This window comes from Lithobates pipiens, unplaced genomic scaffold (assembly GCF_037356315.1).
Source record: "Lithobates pipiens isolate NorthernLeopardFrog02 unplaced genomic scaffold, aLitPip1_a1.2 Scaffold_13, whole genome shotgun sequence".
In the NCBI taxonomy this organism is placed as follows: Eukaryota; Metazoa; Chordata; class Amphibia; order Anura; family Ranidae; genus Lithobates; species Lithobates pipiens.
Window position 1 is genome coordinate 430,526,454 of NW_027507718.1, and position 20,243 is coordinate 430,546,696.

At 38.7% G+C, this 20,243-nt stretch overlaps 1 protein-coding gene across 7 annotated transcripts in view; it reads right to left on the reverse strand.

The window, feature by feature from the left end:
* PCDH7 (protocadherin 7) overlaps positions 1–20,243 on the reverse strand; it is a 1,090,234-nt gene that overhangs the window by 890,965 nt on the left and 179,026 nt on the right. The window contains exon 2 of one of the 7 annotated variants that reach the window (XM_077477671.1): positions 5,107–5,238. The exons of the other annotated variants lie outside the window; for them this stretch is intronic. Coding sequence (XP_077333797.1) covers positions 5,122–5,238 — 117 coding nt within the window. The 3' untranslated portion in view covers positions 5,107–5,121. Of the gene's footprint in view, positions 1–5,106; positions 5,239–20,243 lie in introns of those variants that run through there. 7 annotated transcript variants of the gene reach the window in all.

Sequence of the window (20,243 nt, forward strand, 5' to 3'; positions counted from 1 at the left end):
GAGGTTATGGTGTTCAATAAAGTGCAAGTCTTGTAATCTGTTCCTCCTTTACAAGCTTCCAGGAAGTTTCATCAATCATATATCCTATAGATCTATGCGTGCCGCTAGTTATGACTTAACCCAGGTGTATGGAAACTCAAGCCAAGTCTTGAAAAAGAGATTGCTGCTCACAGGTGATGCAATCAGTAACACTCCAATGTTGCTTCTGTGAGGTGGGGTGCCCGCCCTGCCACTGCAGCAGAAAACATGGAACAGAGACTCTTCTGATCGGTAGCAAACCCACATGGAAAGTAAAGTATAAAGTCTTTATTGAAGCATAAATATTAAAACCACTGGATGGGTACAGGCAGGGGAAGTGCCGGTATGTTGATGCGTTTCACACTCTTGACAAAGCACTTCTATAGTGTGAAACACGTCAACCTACCTGCATTTCCCCTGCCTGTACCCTTTCAGTGCTTTTAATATTTATGCTTCAATAAAGACTTTATACTTTACTTTCTATGTGGGTGTGCTGCCAATCCGAAGATTCTCTGTTTCAAGCCAAGTCTTGTTGGCCAAGAAATTGGCACCCTGAAGCATTGAGAGTATCCACCAAAGAATCTGTGTAGAGAGTGAGACCATCTCCCTATGGTAATTTGAAATCTCACCAAAAATAAGCCATTTATCTCTCTATATCAGTACTTTTTTGAATAAATTATACTTCCTGCCTCCCCCACCTTCCAATCTTCTCCTGATAGACTGGACTTTGGCTAGACTGCATAGTCATAAGGACATGGACATACATAAAGCTGCAGCGATACTTTGCAGTGAAGCCCATTGTAATGTATACCCAAGCCCAGGGCTTAGCACCTAGAGTAAGGTGCAATATTTCATTGCTACAATGGGTAGCAAAATCACATAGAATGCTTGTTAAAATGGGCTTGACAAATATTTAGCAATACTGATTTTATACAGACCACACTTTGCGGACAAAACTCACTTTCTCTTTTTTTTTTTAAAGCACAAATATGATGCCACCATTTAAAACTATTATGTCTTTATGGTGATAGCATAACACAATTTCACACTGAGAGTTGTAATTTCACATCAAAATGAGCAATGCAAGGAGAACATTGCAATCTGTGTTATCACTTTGTTGTGTATAATATAAGAATAGAAGCACATAATGGCTGTTCCACAGAATCATTTGTTTAGGATGCAGGAGAAAAATAGGACATAATTGCATACACACAGCCATATAACATGAATTGCTTTTGCATTGTACCAGTCTGCAAATCGACTAGGGGTTGAGATTGATGTAAGTTCACTATTTGCCATAATAAAACATTAATATAAATTTGTTATTGAGGACAAGAGTTCTAGTATGAGAAATAAATTAGTATTTGGAATATCAGACCAGGAAATTTAACCTGGAAAAAAGATAACTGCATTTTTATTCAAGGGAAGTTACATACATATAAAGGCCATTCCATTTCTAGAGCGTCTTTGTGTTTGTCGGTCTAATTTGCAGCGTGACCACGTTACAGAATGACACATCTAAACACTGCATACGCTTTAATGAAGTAGATAATGCCTTCTCTTTAAACAAGGTGCAGTGAGTTCACAGACTAAACTACGACCATAGCACAAATATGATATAGAAGAAAACATTTTTAAAAAAGGAACAAAACATCGCTAAAACTGAATGGTTGATTTAAATGGTGCAATTCACACCGGAGATTTGTTAACCGGCTCCATAAAGAGCGGGTCACAATCTCTTTCTATGTGAATTGGATGCGGAGAAACCAAACTGAAACCTGCATCCAATGCCCAATGGTGTGAACCCAGCCTAAATGAGCAGAAACTTTGCTGACTTCCATTATCCAATCATGTGCAAGAAAAAATGCAGTTTTTTTTATTTTCCTTGCATGTGATTGGGTATTCTTTGCAAAGTGAAGCCTTACCTTATTTACTAAGCTCTAGAGCAACTGCATTTGCAAAGTGCACAGTCTATTTTCCTTTAGTAAATCAACCATCAACAGTAAATGTGGTCCATACCACAGACCCCTAGGCAGAAATCCTTTAAAACTGCAATCTTTAATGCCCTGTACACATGGTTGGAAATTCCAACGGAAAAGGTCCCATCGGAATTATGTTGTCGGAAAATCCGATCTTGTGTGGGCTCTATCGGACTTTTTCCATCGGAAATCCCGATGGAAAAAGTTTGAGAGCTGGATCTAATATTGTCCGACAACAAAATCTGATTGGACTTTTTCTGATCGTTTGTAGAGAATTGCGACGGACAAAGTGCCACGCATGCTCAGATTAAATTACAAGACCAAAGCTATTGGCTACTAGCCTCCACGTAGTCCCATCGTACGCAATGAACGTCACCTCATTCCGAACGATCAGATTTTCCGACAACTTTGTCTGACCGCGTGTATGCAACACAAGTTTTGGCCAAAGTCCGTCGGATTTTGTAGTCGGAATGTCCGGCCGTGAGTACAGGGCATTAGAAACAAAAAGAATATTTATGATACTGTAACATTTTCAGTTGTCTAACTTTTATATTCTAACACTCTAAAAATATAGTTTCCTTCTTTAAAGTATTAATTTCTGTATTATGGCAAGAAGACTTGGAATCTTTAGTTGCAACACGAACTGCTCATTTCAGTGTTTCCTATCTTTGATCACCCTTCAAGCTGTGACAACAAATCCACACTGCAACAGCCAGACAAGGCTGTTTACCTGTCCACACTGTCGTCTATGTATGATTACAATACATTTATTGCAGCCAATTTTTCCAAATAATATTATGCTCTCCTTGTTTTGTTTATGACAGTAGATGAGGCATTTTAGAATCCTAAGCTCAAACCTAAAATAATCAAAAGCAACCAAACTTCCAATATGAAAAATGAAAGAACATACTTTATGGCTATAGAAAATCTATGATAAAGGTAACAAGCCTTTAAAGTTTTTTATTAAGCTGTATAAGACACACACAGGGCAGAAAATGAAACTGCTAAAGTTAGATTTAGCAACATGTAATATAATACGTGTTTATATGGTTTTTCATACCATAGTAAATGCACATGTAGCAGATGGCATGCTAAGGATAGAGAACATGAAACCCTCCAGAGTTTTTGAGTCCCTAGACAGCATGTATCAATAGTAAAACAGGAGGCCCTTCATCTAGCATGCAGCCAAATAACAGACACACTTAGCATATGTGATCTGAAATACAGGATGGTTTAATAATTCTAACCTGTCAATGGTAACCATTCCAAATTCCAAATATAGACAATTTTATAATCAATTTCAAAGTCTCAGGCACCTAAGGGAGTCAGTCCCCCGCCACCCACTCTGGTCCACCACCCATCACAGCCATAACAAAAAGTTCTCACTCTCTATGTCAAACTGTTATAGTCCATCAGTGGGGTCTCCAAGTAATACTAGAAACCTTAGCCCCCTAGATCATCTCTAAAAAAACTAAATGATCAATTTTGAGTGGACTGGCTCCTTAATTTTTAATACCGTCCACTAATTTAACAAACCTCAGCATTTTTATATAGTAGGGGGATGCAACATTACATTAGCGGTATATATGCCAAAACTGAGGTCTGAGGCAAGGTGACACAAGCCTTGCAGTGACTTATATCAAAAAGATGTTAACAGTTTCCAATAGGGAATATTAGAGGCAGCTTTACTATGCAGACAGTTATGCAAAAGAAAAGGATGACTTTTCACACAGAGTAAGTTAGACTATATGGAGGGCAGTGGTCAGAAATTAGTGTTGGAATACAGAAGGAAGGATCGTGCATTAGGACAAAGGGTCTATTCATTCTGAACCTTTTCATTTAATTTTGACTGGACAATTAAATCAAAGGTTTAAAAAAAAATGAAATATATAGCCACAAAACTGATTTTCCTATGGGGAAAGGGCTACTAAACCATCAAGATTAGTTATTCGCCTCTCAATCTGGGCTACAGGGAAATAGCCCTTTAGAGAAGCAGATCTGCCATTTTAGCTGATATTGAGGAGATATTAGTTCATTCATGTTGACCCATGAAAAACATTCCCAGCTCATTACAAAGGATGTGTACTGTAATAAAAACACAATGGGAAGAAGTGGGTACAGGAGATAGGATCTTAGGTTCTAGTGAACATTTGTTGTAAAGCTATTTAGTGTGTTTTGGTGGTGTCTGGTACCCCAAACCTTCTTGCTACAATTGCAGTACTAGTGGGGTTGCCTGTTCTATAACCTGGACAGGCAGCTTACAAAGCCTATGGTAGGAGGCTTATCTTTCTCCTACCATAGGCTGCTGTGTAATCTGCTTATCCAGGTCAAGTTTTGTGTCAGTTTGGCCATTATTCACTAAATTTGGGCACGTCTGACTGGCATTCAACTTTAAAACTCAACTGAAATCACAGAAATCTATATGCAATCAGTTAGACTTTACACTAACAACCTCCTTTTTGGCAGAAGTGATTAACGTGTTAATATTAATGTCGATAAGGCACCAGAGGTAGACTATATGCTCTCTGTATTCTAATAGACCTGGTCAGACATACCCCCCCCCCGCTATTTAATAAGGGTTTGTATGATGACGCTTATTAACGGGTGTGGCTGTTATTCAGCTCTGCCTGCACAGGCCATTGCAGTATGAGGATAGAAAGTGGGAAAGGGTATTTTAAAAGATTCTAGCAAAAGACAGTCATAAGTCATTACATGGTGGTGTACAGGACTATAACGAGTTAAAAAGACAAGAGACTCCTCACTACACCGGCAGGTTATTATCATTCTTTCAAAATTTTTAATTTAAATTTTTTTTAAATCCCTTATATCAATACAACATATACAGTCATTTTTAAAATGTGTTAGTATCTTTGTTACATTAACTAAATGCAGAAAATATGAGTATAGATAAAGCTGATGAAAACATTACTATACCAGTATACAAACAGTGCCCCCAGTATTCCCAGAAATACATCCAGTTTACGTCAGGTGCATGGTATATAGACATATGACATCCGTTTAGTGGTTTTGTCAGGCACAGTCCATCAGACTTTTTTTAGACTACTGATGGGAAAGCAATGTGTGAGCAGCCACACATCTCCAGCTATATATAACAGATCTAATATCATAAACTTTGATCACTCTGTGCCGCAATGATCTGGGGGATTCCTGAAACATCATCAATAGACATTGCACTACCTTTGTTGCCTGTACCACTCTGGGAAGGCTGATGATCATCCGTCTATCAATTCCACAGATTCAGCCCATGAGTGATCGGGGGCAAGGAAGAAAAAAAGAATAAAGGTGAATTCAATCAGAATTCAATAGATTTTTCTTTTATCCTCTAATAATTTTTCTTTTTTAATCATTTTTTTCTTTGTTTTTGATAATGCATGCATGCAAAAAGAAAAACAGTTTACTTAAAGTGGAACTCCAGCCATTTTTTTTTAAAGTGCATCTGTGCCCAGACTATAGACAATAAATTATTTACACATTACTAACAAAAATAGCTGTAAAATAAGCCATTCCTCTCTAGCTTCTTCTAATGTGGCGTAATTCATTTTTAAAAGCTAACACCATCTTTCAGCTCATGTTTCATGCTACACCCACATTTAAGGTGTAACATGAAACACATGAGTGCTCAGCCCCCCATTTACAGGATTGCAGAATTGTTCTCCCTGTCGGTTCCAGTCACTATTGAAATTGGTGCAGCAGCATGTAGCTTTGCCTGCACAGGAAGTTGTGAATAAAAAAATTGGCACTGTAGTTCTCAATGGAGCACACGTTCATTGGCATCATTCCACTTATAGTCCATTGATATTTCCCCCAATTCCATAGCTGAGGGTTCATACCGCTGTATGGACCAGGGGCTGGAGGAATAGTCTACAGAAGCCAAAGCATTGTATCCACAATCATTGGATCATGGGTGCAATGCTTTGCAGGCTCTTTTGCTTTTTGAAAAATGGGTGCATTTATGTATTTATTGGTTTATTTTGCAAAAGGTGGAATTGTCCTTTAAAGATCCTATAAGGCCACAAACAGGACTAAGGTCAGTCCTTTTCTAGCAACCTAGAAACACCTGTTGTTTATTTACAATAAAAGACTGCCAAGATTCAATAGAATAGTGCAATGGTGCAATAAAAAGTAACTGGAACAAAAAAAACTAACATTTCTGTGAAGATTGAAGATTCATTTCTCCACAATGCATATAGCTACAGAGGTAAGGGCTTTCTTTAAAGTGTTTTTACAGCGTTTACAGCTTTACAGCTTTAACTTCCTTGTCTGCTGACCATGGTCTGTATGCTGAACTTGCAGTTGTCCTCTTTGGAACACAGTCTCCTTGTAATTCTTTGGAGAATTCTCTAGTGACCCAGTGATACTGTCATCACCAATGAATTATCCAAAGGAACCTAGGGAGAAGCTTACAAATAATAATAAACATGTTCTGTTCGTACAATTACCTTGGTCATCCTTGGGACAAGTGAAGATCTTTTTTGGTTGAAGTTTCACTTTAATATGATAACATGCAAAGTGCAGTAGCTCAAAACAACCAATCAAAATTACTCATATGCTGATCTGACAATAACAAACTAAAATTGCATTGGTTGTAAAAGGTTGCAGCACTGTGCATCATCACTGTACTTATTAAACAAGTTTGTAAAAGTATCTTCTATTTTTGTTATACAATAAAATACCATAGAAATTCAATACATGAAAACAGTTTGCAATTTCAAAACTCAAACTCAGAATAAATCCAAATATACACACAGCAGATGGCAGACGAAATATAAATTAATTTAAAATAATTATAAATCCAGACACAAATCATTAATGAACTAAAAAATATGTCATATTTTCTTCCTAAGATTAAAGCTGTGAAAGTCTGATCACTGAATTATCTGTATAATTTGTTAATTGTACATGACAAAATGCAATGATTTTTTTTTCATATATATAAAATAAATTAGATTGAAAGAGTAAGACTGAGTCAGCTTTGAAATATGAATGTGCTAGTTCTTTTGACCTGGTCTTTTACTACATTCGGTTCAAGCCAACACCAGTATGTGTTACGTTGGATATAAATGACACTTCAGCTCATCTTTATGGATCTAGATTCAGGTCCACAAAGTGACAATGTGTTTGGAAAGTGTTGCTGTGACGTGCTGCCCTTTCTCCTTGCCATGTCACAGGTGGTGCAAAAAGCTCTGCCGAATGCTAGTGTATGAGCTGTCAATCAGACAGGAGAGAGGAGAGAAAGTTCATAAGTATGTCAGATTTTTGAAGAAGGCCTCCATAACCTGGTAAGAGCTACCTCCACCAATATTTCTTTGCAGCACCATAAAGTTCCTCCAGCAATCTCCTATCCTGACTTCATTGCTCCTGATATTCTAAACCATATTCTAAACCTTCTGAGTTAAGCAGTAACTACAACAACATCTCTGGGCAATCTTTTGACTTACATATAGGTTGAAAGAGTGGGTGGACCGAGAGGAGGGAATCGCTAGGGGAACATGGTTCTGGTACTGACTATGTACAATAAACCTGCAGGAACACTATTTTTTCCACATACTGTCCCTGCACCATTTATCCAAAACAAAATGTACAGGGTATAATGGTGTGAGAGGAAACGGTAACATTTTTAAAAGTGGACAAAACTTCACAAGAGAGCTTCCTAACTGCAACCAATCAGAATGTATTCTTAACTCTTGTAAATGCCTGTCTAGATACAATTAGCATCTTGGTGGACAAAGAGTAATGACAAATGATTACATGATTATTGCACTGTCTTGGCTAAACCATCATTGTGCATGCACCTTGGAGAATTGCATATATATATATATATATATATATATATATATATATATATCATGGATTCGGTGCTATGATGTAATTATACAAAACATACAGTATTTCCTATGGGGGGACAGTACAGATGGTAGCATCCAGTCTCTCTGGCCTACGATAATGATGCTTGTGCACGGCTGTAACATCAACAAAGGCAGTGTTTTGTGAATGGGAAAACATACACAAAGGCAGAAACATGTAGGGCTGCTTTCTTTTGCAAACAGGCAATGGAAGTATCATAGAAACTGTACCAAGAGGCAAAACTATAGGCCAAATCTTTATGCTGTTTAAATCCCCCCTGCCGTGCAACTGTCTGCTCTCAGCTGGGGGGCAGAACGGGCGGCCACTAGCGATAATCGTAAGAGAATCCAGCAGGCTGGTTGTACCCAAGTTGATTGATCGATCAACTTGGTACATTCAGCCTGCCAATTACCAGATTGAACCATGTGTGGCCGGCCTAAGTGTAGTATCTATGACCCAAAATCCAACTGCAGTACCCTAGCACCCCCCAACTCTCCATCAACAGCAGGTTGGGAAAACTCACTGTAGTAAAACTTAACTCCTAATAAAAAATTTTCTTAGTGGTTCTTCCCCCTTCCTCTTACTAAAAAATGTATTAAAATGTGTACCTTCGAATGTTTTTGTGCTGCAAGACAGTACTTCCTTCTTTTTGTGAACTAGTTTAGGTCCCACTGCCTCCTGGGATTGCTAACTATGCCAGGAGGGATCTGCATATGTGTGGTGTTTTCTACACAAAACGTCGCTAGCAAGTAGAGCACCCATTTTATAGAATTGGCACACAACTGTTGCAAAAAATACCTGTAGCCTCTCTGAAGCCACTTCTTGTCCAGTGATGCCTGCATGGCATTCCTCAGGGCAAGTTTCCTGATGGTGACAACAGTGGACCATGCCTGCCTAATGTGGGTTGCAAAGTCCATGTGTGGTCTCTATCTGAAGCCTGTGTGACAGGGAGACAACACAGAAATAGAGTATTGTCACCCTATATCTCTATAACAGGAAACGCCTGAACTTAGCAGGGTCACTCATTATTATTGTAATAAAAGCTTTACATTTAAAATGATTTTAAATTGCATTTGAAATTACATTAATATGGTAATGATTATAACTCAACTAGGTTTACGTCTAATTTAATGTGACTGAATTATTTAAACCCTAATTATTAAGAAATTATGTTTTACTTCATATATACTTTTGCAGATAAAATAATCTCCTTTATGTTTCACAGAAATCCAATTTATGAGTAGGAAAATATATTTAAAACTGAATTTAAGGACAATAAAAAATGGCATATTGATGCAGCTCTGCAATCATTAATATATAATTAAATATATGTATTAAATATAAGTAACTGCAGCTCTGGAGTGGCAGAATTGGGAGCAGTATAAGGAGCCAAAGAGGTTTTGTGATCACAAGAAGCATGCTGATAGGAGGAAAAACAGAGTGTCAGAGATATCAGCTCATCACTGTGCTATTTGTTGCTGTGCCACCCCCATCAAATTCTTCCCCGCATCTATTACCTTTTGTACTCCCACCCCATCCCTTTAGAATGTAAGCTCTACGGGCAGGGCCCTCCTGTCCCTTCTGTATTGAACTGTACTGTAATTGTGCTGCCCATCCTCTTCATTGTAAAGCGCAGCGTAAACTGTTGGCGCGTGTATAATAATCGTGTATAATATTTGTTCTCTCACTGTCCAATCACGGGTTGGAGTGGGACCAGGATGACATGGGCTTAGAGAAAGTTAATTGAATGATGATGGCCATCAAAAAAATACTGTACGGAAAATTTTTATATTGAAGGTGAATATTGCATCAAAAGCTGTTTTTTTTTTCTTTTTCTTTTTGAGTTATTCATTTTTATCTTGTTATTTTTGGTAAAAAAAATCTACTTTAAAATGTGATTTCCCTTAAATCAAGGATTATGCTGTTATATTTCTGGAGCAGCACTTTGAAATACGAGCTGCTCATCTATTTTAAACAGAAGTCTTATTTCTGGAAGGTTTCTGAATTCAAAAAGGCCAGGTGTGCACGGCATAATCCTCGAGGGCTGATAGCATGCTAGAGTTCTGGGATTTCTCTTAATTAACAGATAATTAGCCAATTAACTTGCTCTCTGTATCACTAAGGTAAATGTTTAAGAGCCTGTTTCCCTGAATTCCAGACCTGCTTGCCACTCTTGAGGATACATGTCATGCACCCCCGGTTAGGCTCGTTGGTGTGTCCTCCCCAAGCACCCAGCTGATGAGACAGATGTAGTTGTCATTACCATATGATACCAAGGCTGGTTAATAACCTTGAGATTTTTTTTACACCTAATTCCAGTTTTATAAAATATTCATTTGTGAATGATAAGAACTTGTATCTTGTATTAACCCAACATCTTTACCTTCTATTCACCTGATTTTATTTTGAGGGTACAGCCAATGCCAACTTATCTTTGCAATATGTACAAGTTGCATAAAACACAGTAATCTTCTCTTCAGTGGTGGCCCATCCACATGGGGCACAGGGGCGCCACCCCCCTAATCCATGCACCCTTAATCTACATGCATAGCACGAGGCGTATGGATTTCAATGTTTTTTTTTTAAGCACATGATTAGAGCCCAAGGCATCAAAAAAGGGTGGATTCAGGGCGCAGAGCACGGTGCCCCAAGCCCACCCCCATTGAGTGACATTAGCATGTTAATGTTCACTATTGTCTTCCTGATTGGCCAGGAGGAGAATCAGGAAGACCTGAATCTGGAGACCTGATTGGCCAGGGAGTCTTAGGACTTCCCGTTTGGCCAGGAGGAGGGGCAAAGGCCCCGGAGCAAGGAGCGAGGTCCTTTTCATCTGCCTCCAAAGGTAAGGAGGCCTCAGATTACTGCCTTCTCACCCGTTTACAGTAGGGGGGTGATCACCGCCTTCCTATCCATCTCCCGGGGGGATTGCTGCCTTCCCGTCCATCTTCCACGAGAGTGGGGGGGTTGGGGGGTGGATCTCAGCTTTCCCACCCGTCTTCCAGTCTGTCTCCCACAGGAGGTGGTGTTGTGTTGGATTGAAGCCCCCCCCCCAAAAAAAAAAATATTGAGCACCAGCCACAACTGCTTTTCTTGCTCACTTCTTTGTATGTACTACATTGTCAGATGGTTGAACAGTGAGCCTCATCTATGACGTGTCTGAAAACTGAACTGTTTGTGTTGCTCATAATCATTGTCTCTCTCTTATGTTCTTTTTCTCTGTCTCTGTCTTGTCTTTGACCGTTTGCAGTCACTCAGGTCCAAGAATGTAACAGTAATCATGGCAGACCATGAAACTACTATGAACCCAGAAGCAGAGGGGCTCAAGAGTAGGGCTGTAGTTCACAGCTACCATGGGTTTAGAGTAAATCCTTGGTATTCACAAAATTTGCAATCGTAAACCTTAGGCGTAAAACTTTGCAGGTTTGCTGCCAGAAATAAGAAACAACTTAAAATGCATAGCTTTTGTACCTGATCTGCAGAGCCTTAATAATTAAGAAATGAAAAAATGAATAAACCACCCCCTTTTGTATACAAGGGTAAGCTCTCAGCATATGTTTGAGCTGTCAGTGACCCTACAAATGACCAAAAATGTAATAATAAAATTCAACTTTAGGCCTCCTTCACACACCTCCTATGAGGTTATGAGTAGGTGCTAGCCACAGCGTGAAATGCGTCAACTTTTACTGTACTGCGCACTGTCTATGATGGTTTTGTATGAAGGATCAATAAAGGTGAAGTGTTGCAACTAATTCTGTTTTTTTTGGATTGTCACTTATTAGATATAATAAACACTACTTGTTTAACTGCATACGGACATACATCCTTGGACAGAAACAGTGATATCTCAGTAATTACTGCAGCAATTATTGAGATATTATTTTTTATGTTGGCATATTCCCTGCGAAGTAAAAGTGACCGGGGCAGCTAAGCGGCCACTTGTTCACTTTTATATGCAGCAGAAGGGAGTCGCCCCTTACCGCCAATGCAGTCGCCTTTACCCGCCTCTCCCAAGCAATTGAGGAGCCTAGTAAGGATACAACCACCTTAGTCACATTCACTAAGAAGAGTGACAGGAACAGAAGTTCCCTCCCCTCTTCTGTGATGTCAGAAATCAGAAGTGACAAGGAACTTGTCACTTACAGATTTGGTTCTTTATTTACTGGCCTGTTACCATCCAGTGAAGCAGCCAATCAGACCGATCTGTGTCTGATCGGTTGCTTTGGAGGACAGAGGAAAGATCTGGGGTGTAATAGAGCCTGGATCTCTCCATAGGGAGGACCTGTCATGGCCCATGCTATCACAAGGGTTGTTGTTCATACAGATACACATAAAGATACCATGAGCCATATCATATATAATTTATTTTTATTTTTTGTGACATACCATTTAGTGGTAAATATACCCATATAAGTGACCCTAAAGACATCAACAAAATAAATAAATGAATAGAACTGAAAACCCCTTAAGTATCAAGATAATAGCAATGAAGTCCCCTTCAAACCATTCAAAAAAATCTAAAAGTCACATTGAATGATATATGAGTGTGAAGGGGACTTCATTACTATTATCTCAATATCAAGGAATTTTCAATTTTTTTCATTTATGGTTTGCATTATAAATATTTCCAACCATATTTGGTATTTAGGACCTTTTTGGATTTTTTTTTAATGTTTTTAGGGTCACTTATATGTGTACTTAACACTAAATGGTACTTCACAAAAAAAAAAAGTCAAAAATTATACATGACATGGTTCACCGTATCTTTATAAGCAAAGTGTGTTTTTTTTATTTTTGAACAGCGCACCATTCCTTTATTGATATATAATTTTAAAGTGTTACATGTTTGGTATCTATTTACTCTGCATAACATCATCTTTTACATTTTACCAAACAACTGGGTATTATATTGTGTTTGTGAATTAAAATTCATTATGGTGTATTTTGTCCATAAAAAAATTGTTTTGAAAAACAGCTGAGCAAATATTATATGACATAAAAATATGCAACACCAGCCATTTTATTCTCTAGGGCCTCTGCTTAAAATAATACATATATATATATCTATATATATCTATATATATAGATATATATAATTTTTTTTTGGGGGGGGGGGGGTTCTAAGTAGTTTTCTGGGGAAAAATGCACATTTTTACATGAAGGAGAGAAGGGTCACAATTGGCCTGGACTGGAAGAGGTTAAACATGTTCTCCTGCTTTAAGACTGGTGAGTGTCTCCACAGCTATGCTTATATATATATCATACATTATATCATTATATAATATATCATAAATCATGGCCAGCGATTGCAATAAGAAGTGCTCATATAGGTTTTGCTCTACATTAACAAAAACCCAGGTATACAAATGCTCATATGTAGATTTTCTAACAATGTGTATTCTGAATTAAATGTTTCCTTAATCTCTTCGACATCAAAAATTAAATAATAAAAAAAAAATATATATATATATATATATATATATATATATATATATATATATATATATATATATAAACAATTTCAGTAATTTTAGTAAGAAGACCCCTATTGCTACACTCTCCTGACAGCTTCTTTCCTTCAACCACCATTTCTAATTAAACCCACTTCCTTCAACATGGAAAACAATTAAAGAGCATTAAACATTCTACCTAAAGCATCTGTTGAAATTTTGTTTCAGTAGTCATCAGTTCTGAGGAATCTTTTTAGAAATGCTTGTGAAGCCGCCATACAATTTGCTGCAGACTCTGCTATTCACATAGTGACATTCTCTTTATGACCCTGGCACAGTCTTTCATTACTGTTAGATAATATCTTTGCTAGGTAATGCCTGACAATAGGATGACTAATGAAGAAAGAATGAGAAGCCAAGGTTGGAGCAGAGAGTGATAAATGACAATCAACGCTGGAATAATACGAAAAATAAAAACAGCTATTTAATGTGTCTAGCCGAGTACTTTTATCATTCACATAAGCAGTGTTTCTCCGACTGGCTTAATTCACATTTGTGGTGAGTACAAAGAGTTCGGAAAAGTCATTATTTCCCATGTGATATGTCTTCAGAAAACAAGGCTATGGGGAAGGCTGCTACAGATGTTCTGACCAAGGCTAGCACCGGAAAATTTTGGAAACAAGTACAGACATATCCACAGATCAATGAATAGTTCTCATGTAACCAGAAAGAAAGCATGTCTTGAATGCATATACTCTAAGAGCAAGATTAAGTTGTAGGAAAAAACAAAGAATATGGTTGGCAAGGTAACATTTTCCCCTTTTTTTCTTTTCGTTGGCTAAACACAAACAGCTGACTTCTGTAAAAAGCCAATAGAGACAATTAAGGTCAATTATATGAAGATTTAAGGCTTTAACTAATGTAAATAAGATGTACATGTAAGGATGGCCATACATACGCCATATTGTCAAAAAGTATTGGGATGCCTGCCTTTACACGCTAATGAACATCAATGGCATCTCAGTCTTAGACTGTAGGGTTTAATATTGAGTTGGCCCACCCTTTGCAGCTATAAGACCTTCAACTCTTCTGGGAAGGCTGTCCACAAGGTTTAGGAGTGTGTCTATGGGAATTTTTGACCATTCTTCCATAAGCGCATTTGTGAGGTCAGGCACTGATGTTGGGCGAGAAGGCCTGGCTCAAGGTCTCTGCTCCAATTCATCCCAAATGTGTTCTATTTCAGGTTGAGGTCAGGACTGTTCAGGTAAGTCAAGTTCCTCCACCTCAAACTTGCTCATCCATGTCTTTATGGACCTTGCTTTGTGCACTGATGCGCAGTCATGTTGGAACAGGAAGGGACCATCCCCAAACTGTTCCCTCAAAGTTTGGAGCATGAAATTGTTCAAAATGTCTTGGTATGCCGGAGCCTTAAGTGTTCCCTTCACTGGAACTAAGGAGCCAAGCCCAACTCATGAAAAACAACCCCACACCATAACCCCCCCTCCACCAAATTATTTGGACCAGTGCACAAAGCAAGGTCCATAATGAAATGGCTGAGCGAGTTTTGGGTGGAGGAAATTGGCTAGCCTGCACAGAGTCTGGACCTCAACCCGATAGAACACCTTTGGGATGAATTAGAGAGGAGACTGCAAGCTAGCCCTTCTCACTTCTGGAAGAATGGTCAAACATTCCCATAGACACACTCCTAAACCTTGTGGACAGCCTTCCCAGAAGAGTTGAAGCTGTTATAGCTGCAAAGTGTGGGCCAACTCAATATTGAACCCTACGGACTAAGACTGGGATGCCATTAAAGTTCATGTGCGTTTAAAGGCAGGTGCCACAATACTTTTGACAATATCCTGTATATACAGGAGATCACACTTGCCATTACAACCCATGTACAAGCAGTCTGATCTACATGTATATGTGTATGGCCATCCATGATGGTTATATCTAAGCAATCAGTAGGCAGAAGCAGAGAAATTTTAGCTAAACTGATTAGCAATTTGCCAACGAAATGTGTGCAAATCAGAAACTCCCAACATGGCACATTTAGCATGTGTAGAAAAAATGGTCTAGTCTAATTGATTTTAAAAATGCTTTTAATAATACACTTGATGATGTTTTAATGAGTACATACCTACATATCTCCCAACTTTTTTAGATGGGAACGAGGGAAAACTATTAGCAAAAGTGTGTAGGCATAGGACACACTACCTGCCATGCCCCCCTAAAGGAGAGTTATACAAAAAAAAAAGATTGGTTAAACCTACAACTTTTTTTTTATTTTTTACCACTACTATTCCTTTATACTGTTTTTGAAATGTACAAATGCAGCAATTTAGAAATTGGATGAAAGGTTTAGCACTGGGAAACACTTTTTGAAAGATAAAAAGTACATTTTTGTATACAACTATATAGCTCATACCAAAATGAGGGACAAATGAGGAGGAAAGAGGGGCTTAGTTTCAAATCAGGGACAGTCCCTGGAAATTAGGGACAATTGGGAGCTATGCATACTGTAACTGCAGTAAATGGTCAATTTTCATACTTACCTGGAGTTTAACTTTAAAGCTGAACTCTAGGAATTGTATTTTTGCATACTTGCACTGGGCCAGCTTTGCTTGATGTAAGTATGCAGTTCTGATATTCAGATGGCAGTGAGAGTATTGATCTTCCAGGTTCTGTTTGAGGAGTTTCTTCTCTGCACACTAGCCAGTGGCCACAGGGGGGCATTCTTTCGGCATTTTGCTGTTCATAGAATAAGTGAGGTGGAGATCGTGGTGTCAATACCCCTCCTCTCTGACTCAGAAGTCTTGTATTAATCAAAAAATAATAATACAGATGCTCTATGAATGGTGGAGGTGCCAAGTGAGTGCCCCCCTTTGATCACTGTGCTCACATGGGACCCAGAAGATCACAGCTCTCAATGTATGTAGTGTGGGCTAATATAGCAACCCCCAGTGGCTTTCACATATTAGATATGCATACTTACATGGAGAAAGCTGGCCCAATGTATTTATGAAAAAAATTGATTTCCTGAAGTTCAGCTTTAATAGATACAAATATATGTGGTCACAAGAATGACACTGTTATGCCCTGTACACACGGTCAGACTTTCCGACAGGGAAATGTCCATTCGGATCTTGTTGTAGAAAAAAATGATCGTGTGTGGGCTCCATCTGACTTTTTCCGTCGGAATTTCCGACACACAAAGTTTGAGAGCAGGATCTAAAATTTTTTGACAACAAAATCCGATCGTGTGTAGACGATTCCGACGGACAAATTGCCACACACTCAGAATAAATTACCAGATGAAAGCTATTGGCTACTGGCCCGTTTATAGTCCCGTCGTACCTGTTGTACATCACCGCGTTCTGAACGATTGGATTTTCTGACAACTTTGTGCGACCGTGTGTGTATGCAAGACAAGTTTTACCAAAATCCGTCCGAAAAAATCAGACGGATTTTGTCGTCGGAATGTCGGACCGTGTGTACGGGGCATAAATTTGACTTGGGAATCCCGTACCTTAAAGCTGGCCTTAAATAAAATACACATCACCAATGTATTTGTAAAAGATTGGAATCGACAATTGAAGACTACAAGTCCTGGAAAAGACCAGACCACCAGCAACTTTAAAGATTTGTAAAGCATAGGGGCCCCATACAAACAAGGCCAGGGTGAAAGTACAAGAGGTCTGTACCTGTGCGGCTTCCTTTATCTCTTAAAGTGTTTGTTAGCCCAATATTTTATATTCCTGATATGTGTCTGCAGTACCATGTACTTTTGTTAAAAAGTAATATTTTCTCTCTGTATTGCTTTCTTTGTGTGAAATATCTGGTGATCCTGCCAGTCCCCCAGCTTTCCTATTTCAAACTGATCACGCTAGGGATGAGCGCACATCCTTCCCAGTGTGGTCAGTTTTTTGTCTGTGCTGGGAGAACAGCCTGCTTTACTGCCAATGATCAGACCTGTGCGGACTCACCTGCCCTGTGCAGACATCCACTGATAAGATTAGTGTACTGCTGTTTCTCCAACCCCACCTCTCCAAGCCCTTTATGCTATATATATATATATATATATATATATATATATATATATATATATACACAAATATTTTGCTTTGCAACTCTATTCAAAACTGAATGGGTTTTACAAGGTAAGAGTTTGCATATACGTTAAAGTAGCAAGGATTCTTGTTTTAATGGTATATATGTCTAGATAAAGGGAAAAATAATCTAACCCTCTCATGCTTGTCTTCTTACAAATTTGCATTTGTACAAATGAAAAAATAACATCTTAAAAGCTTGCTCATCAGCAGGAAGCTACAAATGACAAGTCACCATCGTGTTTTCTTTGTCCTTTGTTTTGGATGTGCATTGTTATTTTTTAATTGACGAATAACGGCTTGTTAAGCTCCTATGTGTTTAAAACATAAGCAGCTGTACGCAGGTAGTGAATCATAGCACTGATCATTTGCATATACAGGGTAAGACTTTAATTATGTTGCCAGATGAATTCCTTAGTGCAAATCCACCCGAAACCTACAAATACAATCCAGATGTTTGTATTAATAATTAAGGCAGTTTATGCATGCAAAAGCATACGTGCAAGGTGTATATGGATTGTATAGGATGATGTAAGAACGTTATGGTAATTTTATGTATTTTTCCTTGCCTTGAGCTTAGAACCCAAAGGCTCAAATGTTTATTTTCTCATAAAATAACTGTACATTTTAACCTACCGCAATCAGTTTCAACACCCGATGACTGAGCGTTCCGGACACCATCTATGATAGGGGTCTTCAAACTATGGCCCTCCAGTTGTTCAGGAACTACAATTTCCATCATGCCTAGTCATGTCTGTGCATTTCAGTTTTACGATGCCTCAAGGGACATGTAGTTCCACAACAGCTGGAGGCCCATAGCATGAAGATCCCTGATCTATGACATCCAATTGCAATTTAGTCCAACTGTGGACTCCCCATCCTTATCTGCAAGCCTTGAATTAATTTATTTATTTGCAATGCTGGGAGTTGATTTGTAACCTTAAAGGGGCCCAGTGACCAGACCATTAATTTCAACAAAAACCTTCTCATAAGATTATAAGTACATTTTATGTACTGTATGCATATTATTTACCTTTACAAGTCTCTCATGTGTGGGCATACAATAGCTCTGAGACTGCTACTGGGCACACCATCTTGAATGTGATGTCAGCAGACTCAGAGCTGTCACTCAACTGACACTCTGTAGTAGTGGCCTCCAGACTGAAGCTTGTGGGCCAAATGTGACCCTTTGCTTGACTTTATCTGGCCCTTGGGGCACCATTCCTTCTACTAACACCAATGATGAGGCACCATTCCTTCCACTGACACCAACTATAGGGGACCATTCCTCCCACCAATATAAGACACTATTCCTTCCACTGACACCAATGATAGGGCACTTTTCCTCTCACCAATGATGAAACCCCATTCCACCTCCTCCGGACCGAATGACCATAGGCACTATATAAATTACCTATCCCCACAACACAGTAAAAATGTACACATCGTTTGGGCTTAGCCCTCCTAAAAGTCTGAACTTGGCCCTTTGCTTAAAAACTTTGGAGACCTCTACTCTATAATAAGTCATGAAGGGAGGTTGGAGGCAAAGAGGCTGGGTCAGCAAAGACAATAAATAAAGACTCCAGGAGTGGATAGGCTATGATGTGGTTGGAGAGAGGGGACTGTGTAAAGGAACTGACTAGTCAACTTTTCTATCACCATCAGAGGCACACTACAAGTAGGCAACCAAGGCTTTCCCACCCCACAGCTGCATGTATACACAGGGTGCGTACATGCAAGGAAATTAGCTCGTCCCCAACTGAAACTGAGTAAAATTTATACATAGACAGCAAAAACACTGCAGGTAAGCATTTAAAATCCACAGGCTACTACCCCCCCCCCCCCCCCACACACACACACACACCCCAAGTGAACCCTTGGACAAAGTTTATCAATGAAATGCATTAGGGTCAGAACAAGGTATCGGAAGTAGCAAGGCGGAAGTCACTGCATGAGGGCCAGGTGTGGAACATACTGCTCAGTCACAAGCTGGTGCTGATTCTCACAATGGAAATTTTTTTTTCTCTGTTATCCCTGCATTTATTTATGTCTGTATGTAGGATTTTAATACAAGTAGAAATAAATCTCTACTTTTATTTATTGGTAATGCACTATTTGGAGCATTTTTTTCTTTTCTTTATGTGACTTATATGGAAGACTACTGTCACTGGTAAGAAGCTGGCTGGTGAATAGCTGGACTTATTGCACAAGCTTGTTTGCTGATCATTAATTGGAGAGGCATAGTCTTCTGGTGAGTGAGACCAAGTGCTAGGTGTGGTGTGCACCGCACAGAGGTCGATACACTATGTTTTGTCCTGGAGCACTTTGGAACAAGAATTTGTGGATACTGGCATTAACTTTCATGGGTGTGATTTATTATACTGCATTGGATGCTTATGATGGACACTTTATATATATAATATCACAGCACTGTGTCATATTCTACTTTATTGTTTGGTAAACATGACATTTGAAGTTTATCTTTGTCATCAGGGCAGCATAAAGGATTATCTCAAAATTGTTCGCACATTGCATTTTGGTATGTGGATTTTTTTTTTGCTTGTTTAGCACTTTTATTTTGAATTGTGGATTAATATACAGGTCTATTATTTTACACAATGATGGCTTTGTTGATCGGATTGGCAAATGATTTTTCAGACTTTCATACAAATGTTCGAGCAAAAATCGAACCGCTTATAGCAAGCTTTAGTAATCCCGATTTGTTTAAAATGTTGTGTCCCCTATAATCCTTTTAGAAACTGCATGGAGCTAACATGAGTGACAAGTGAGAAACCTTTTCTTTGACATCCACTAATTTGGTCTCT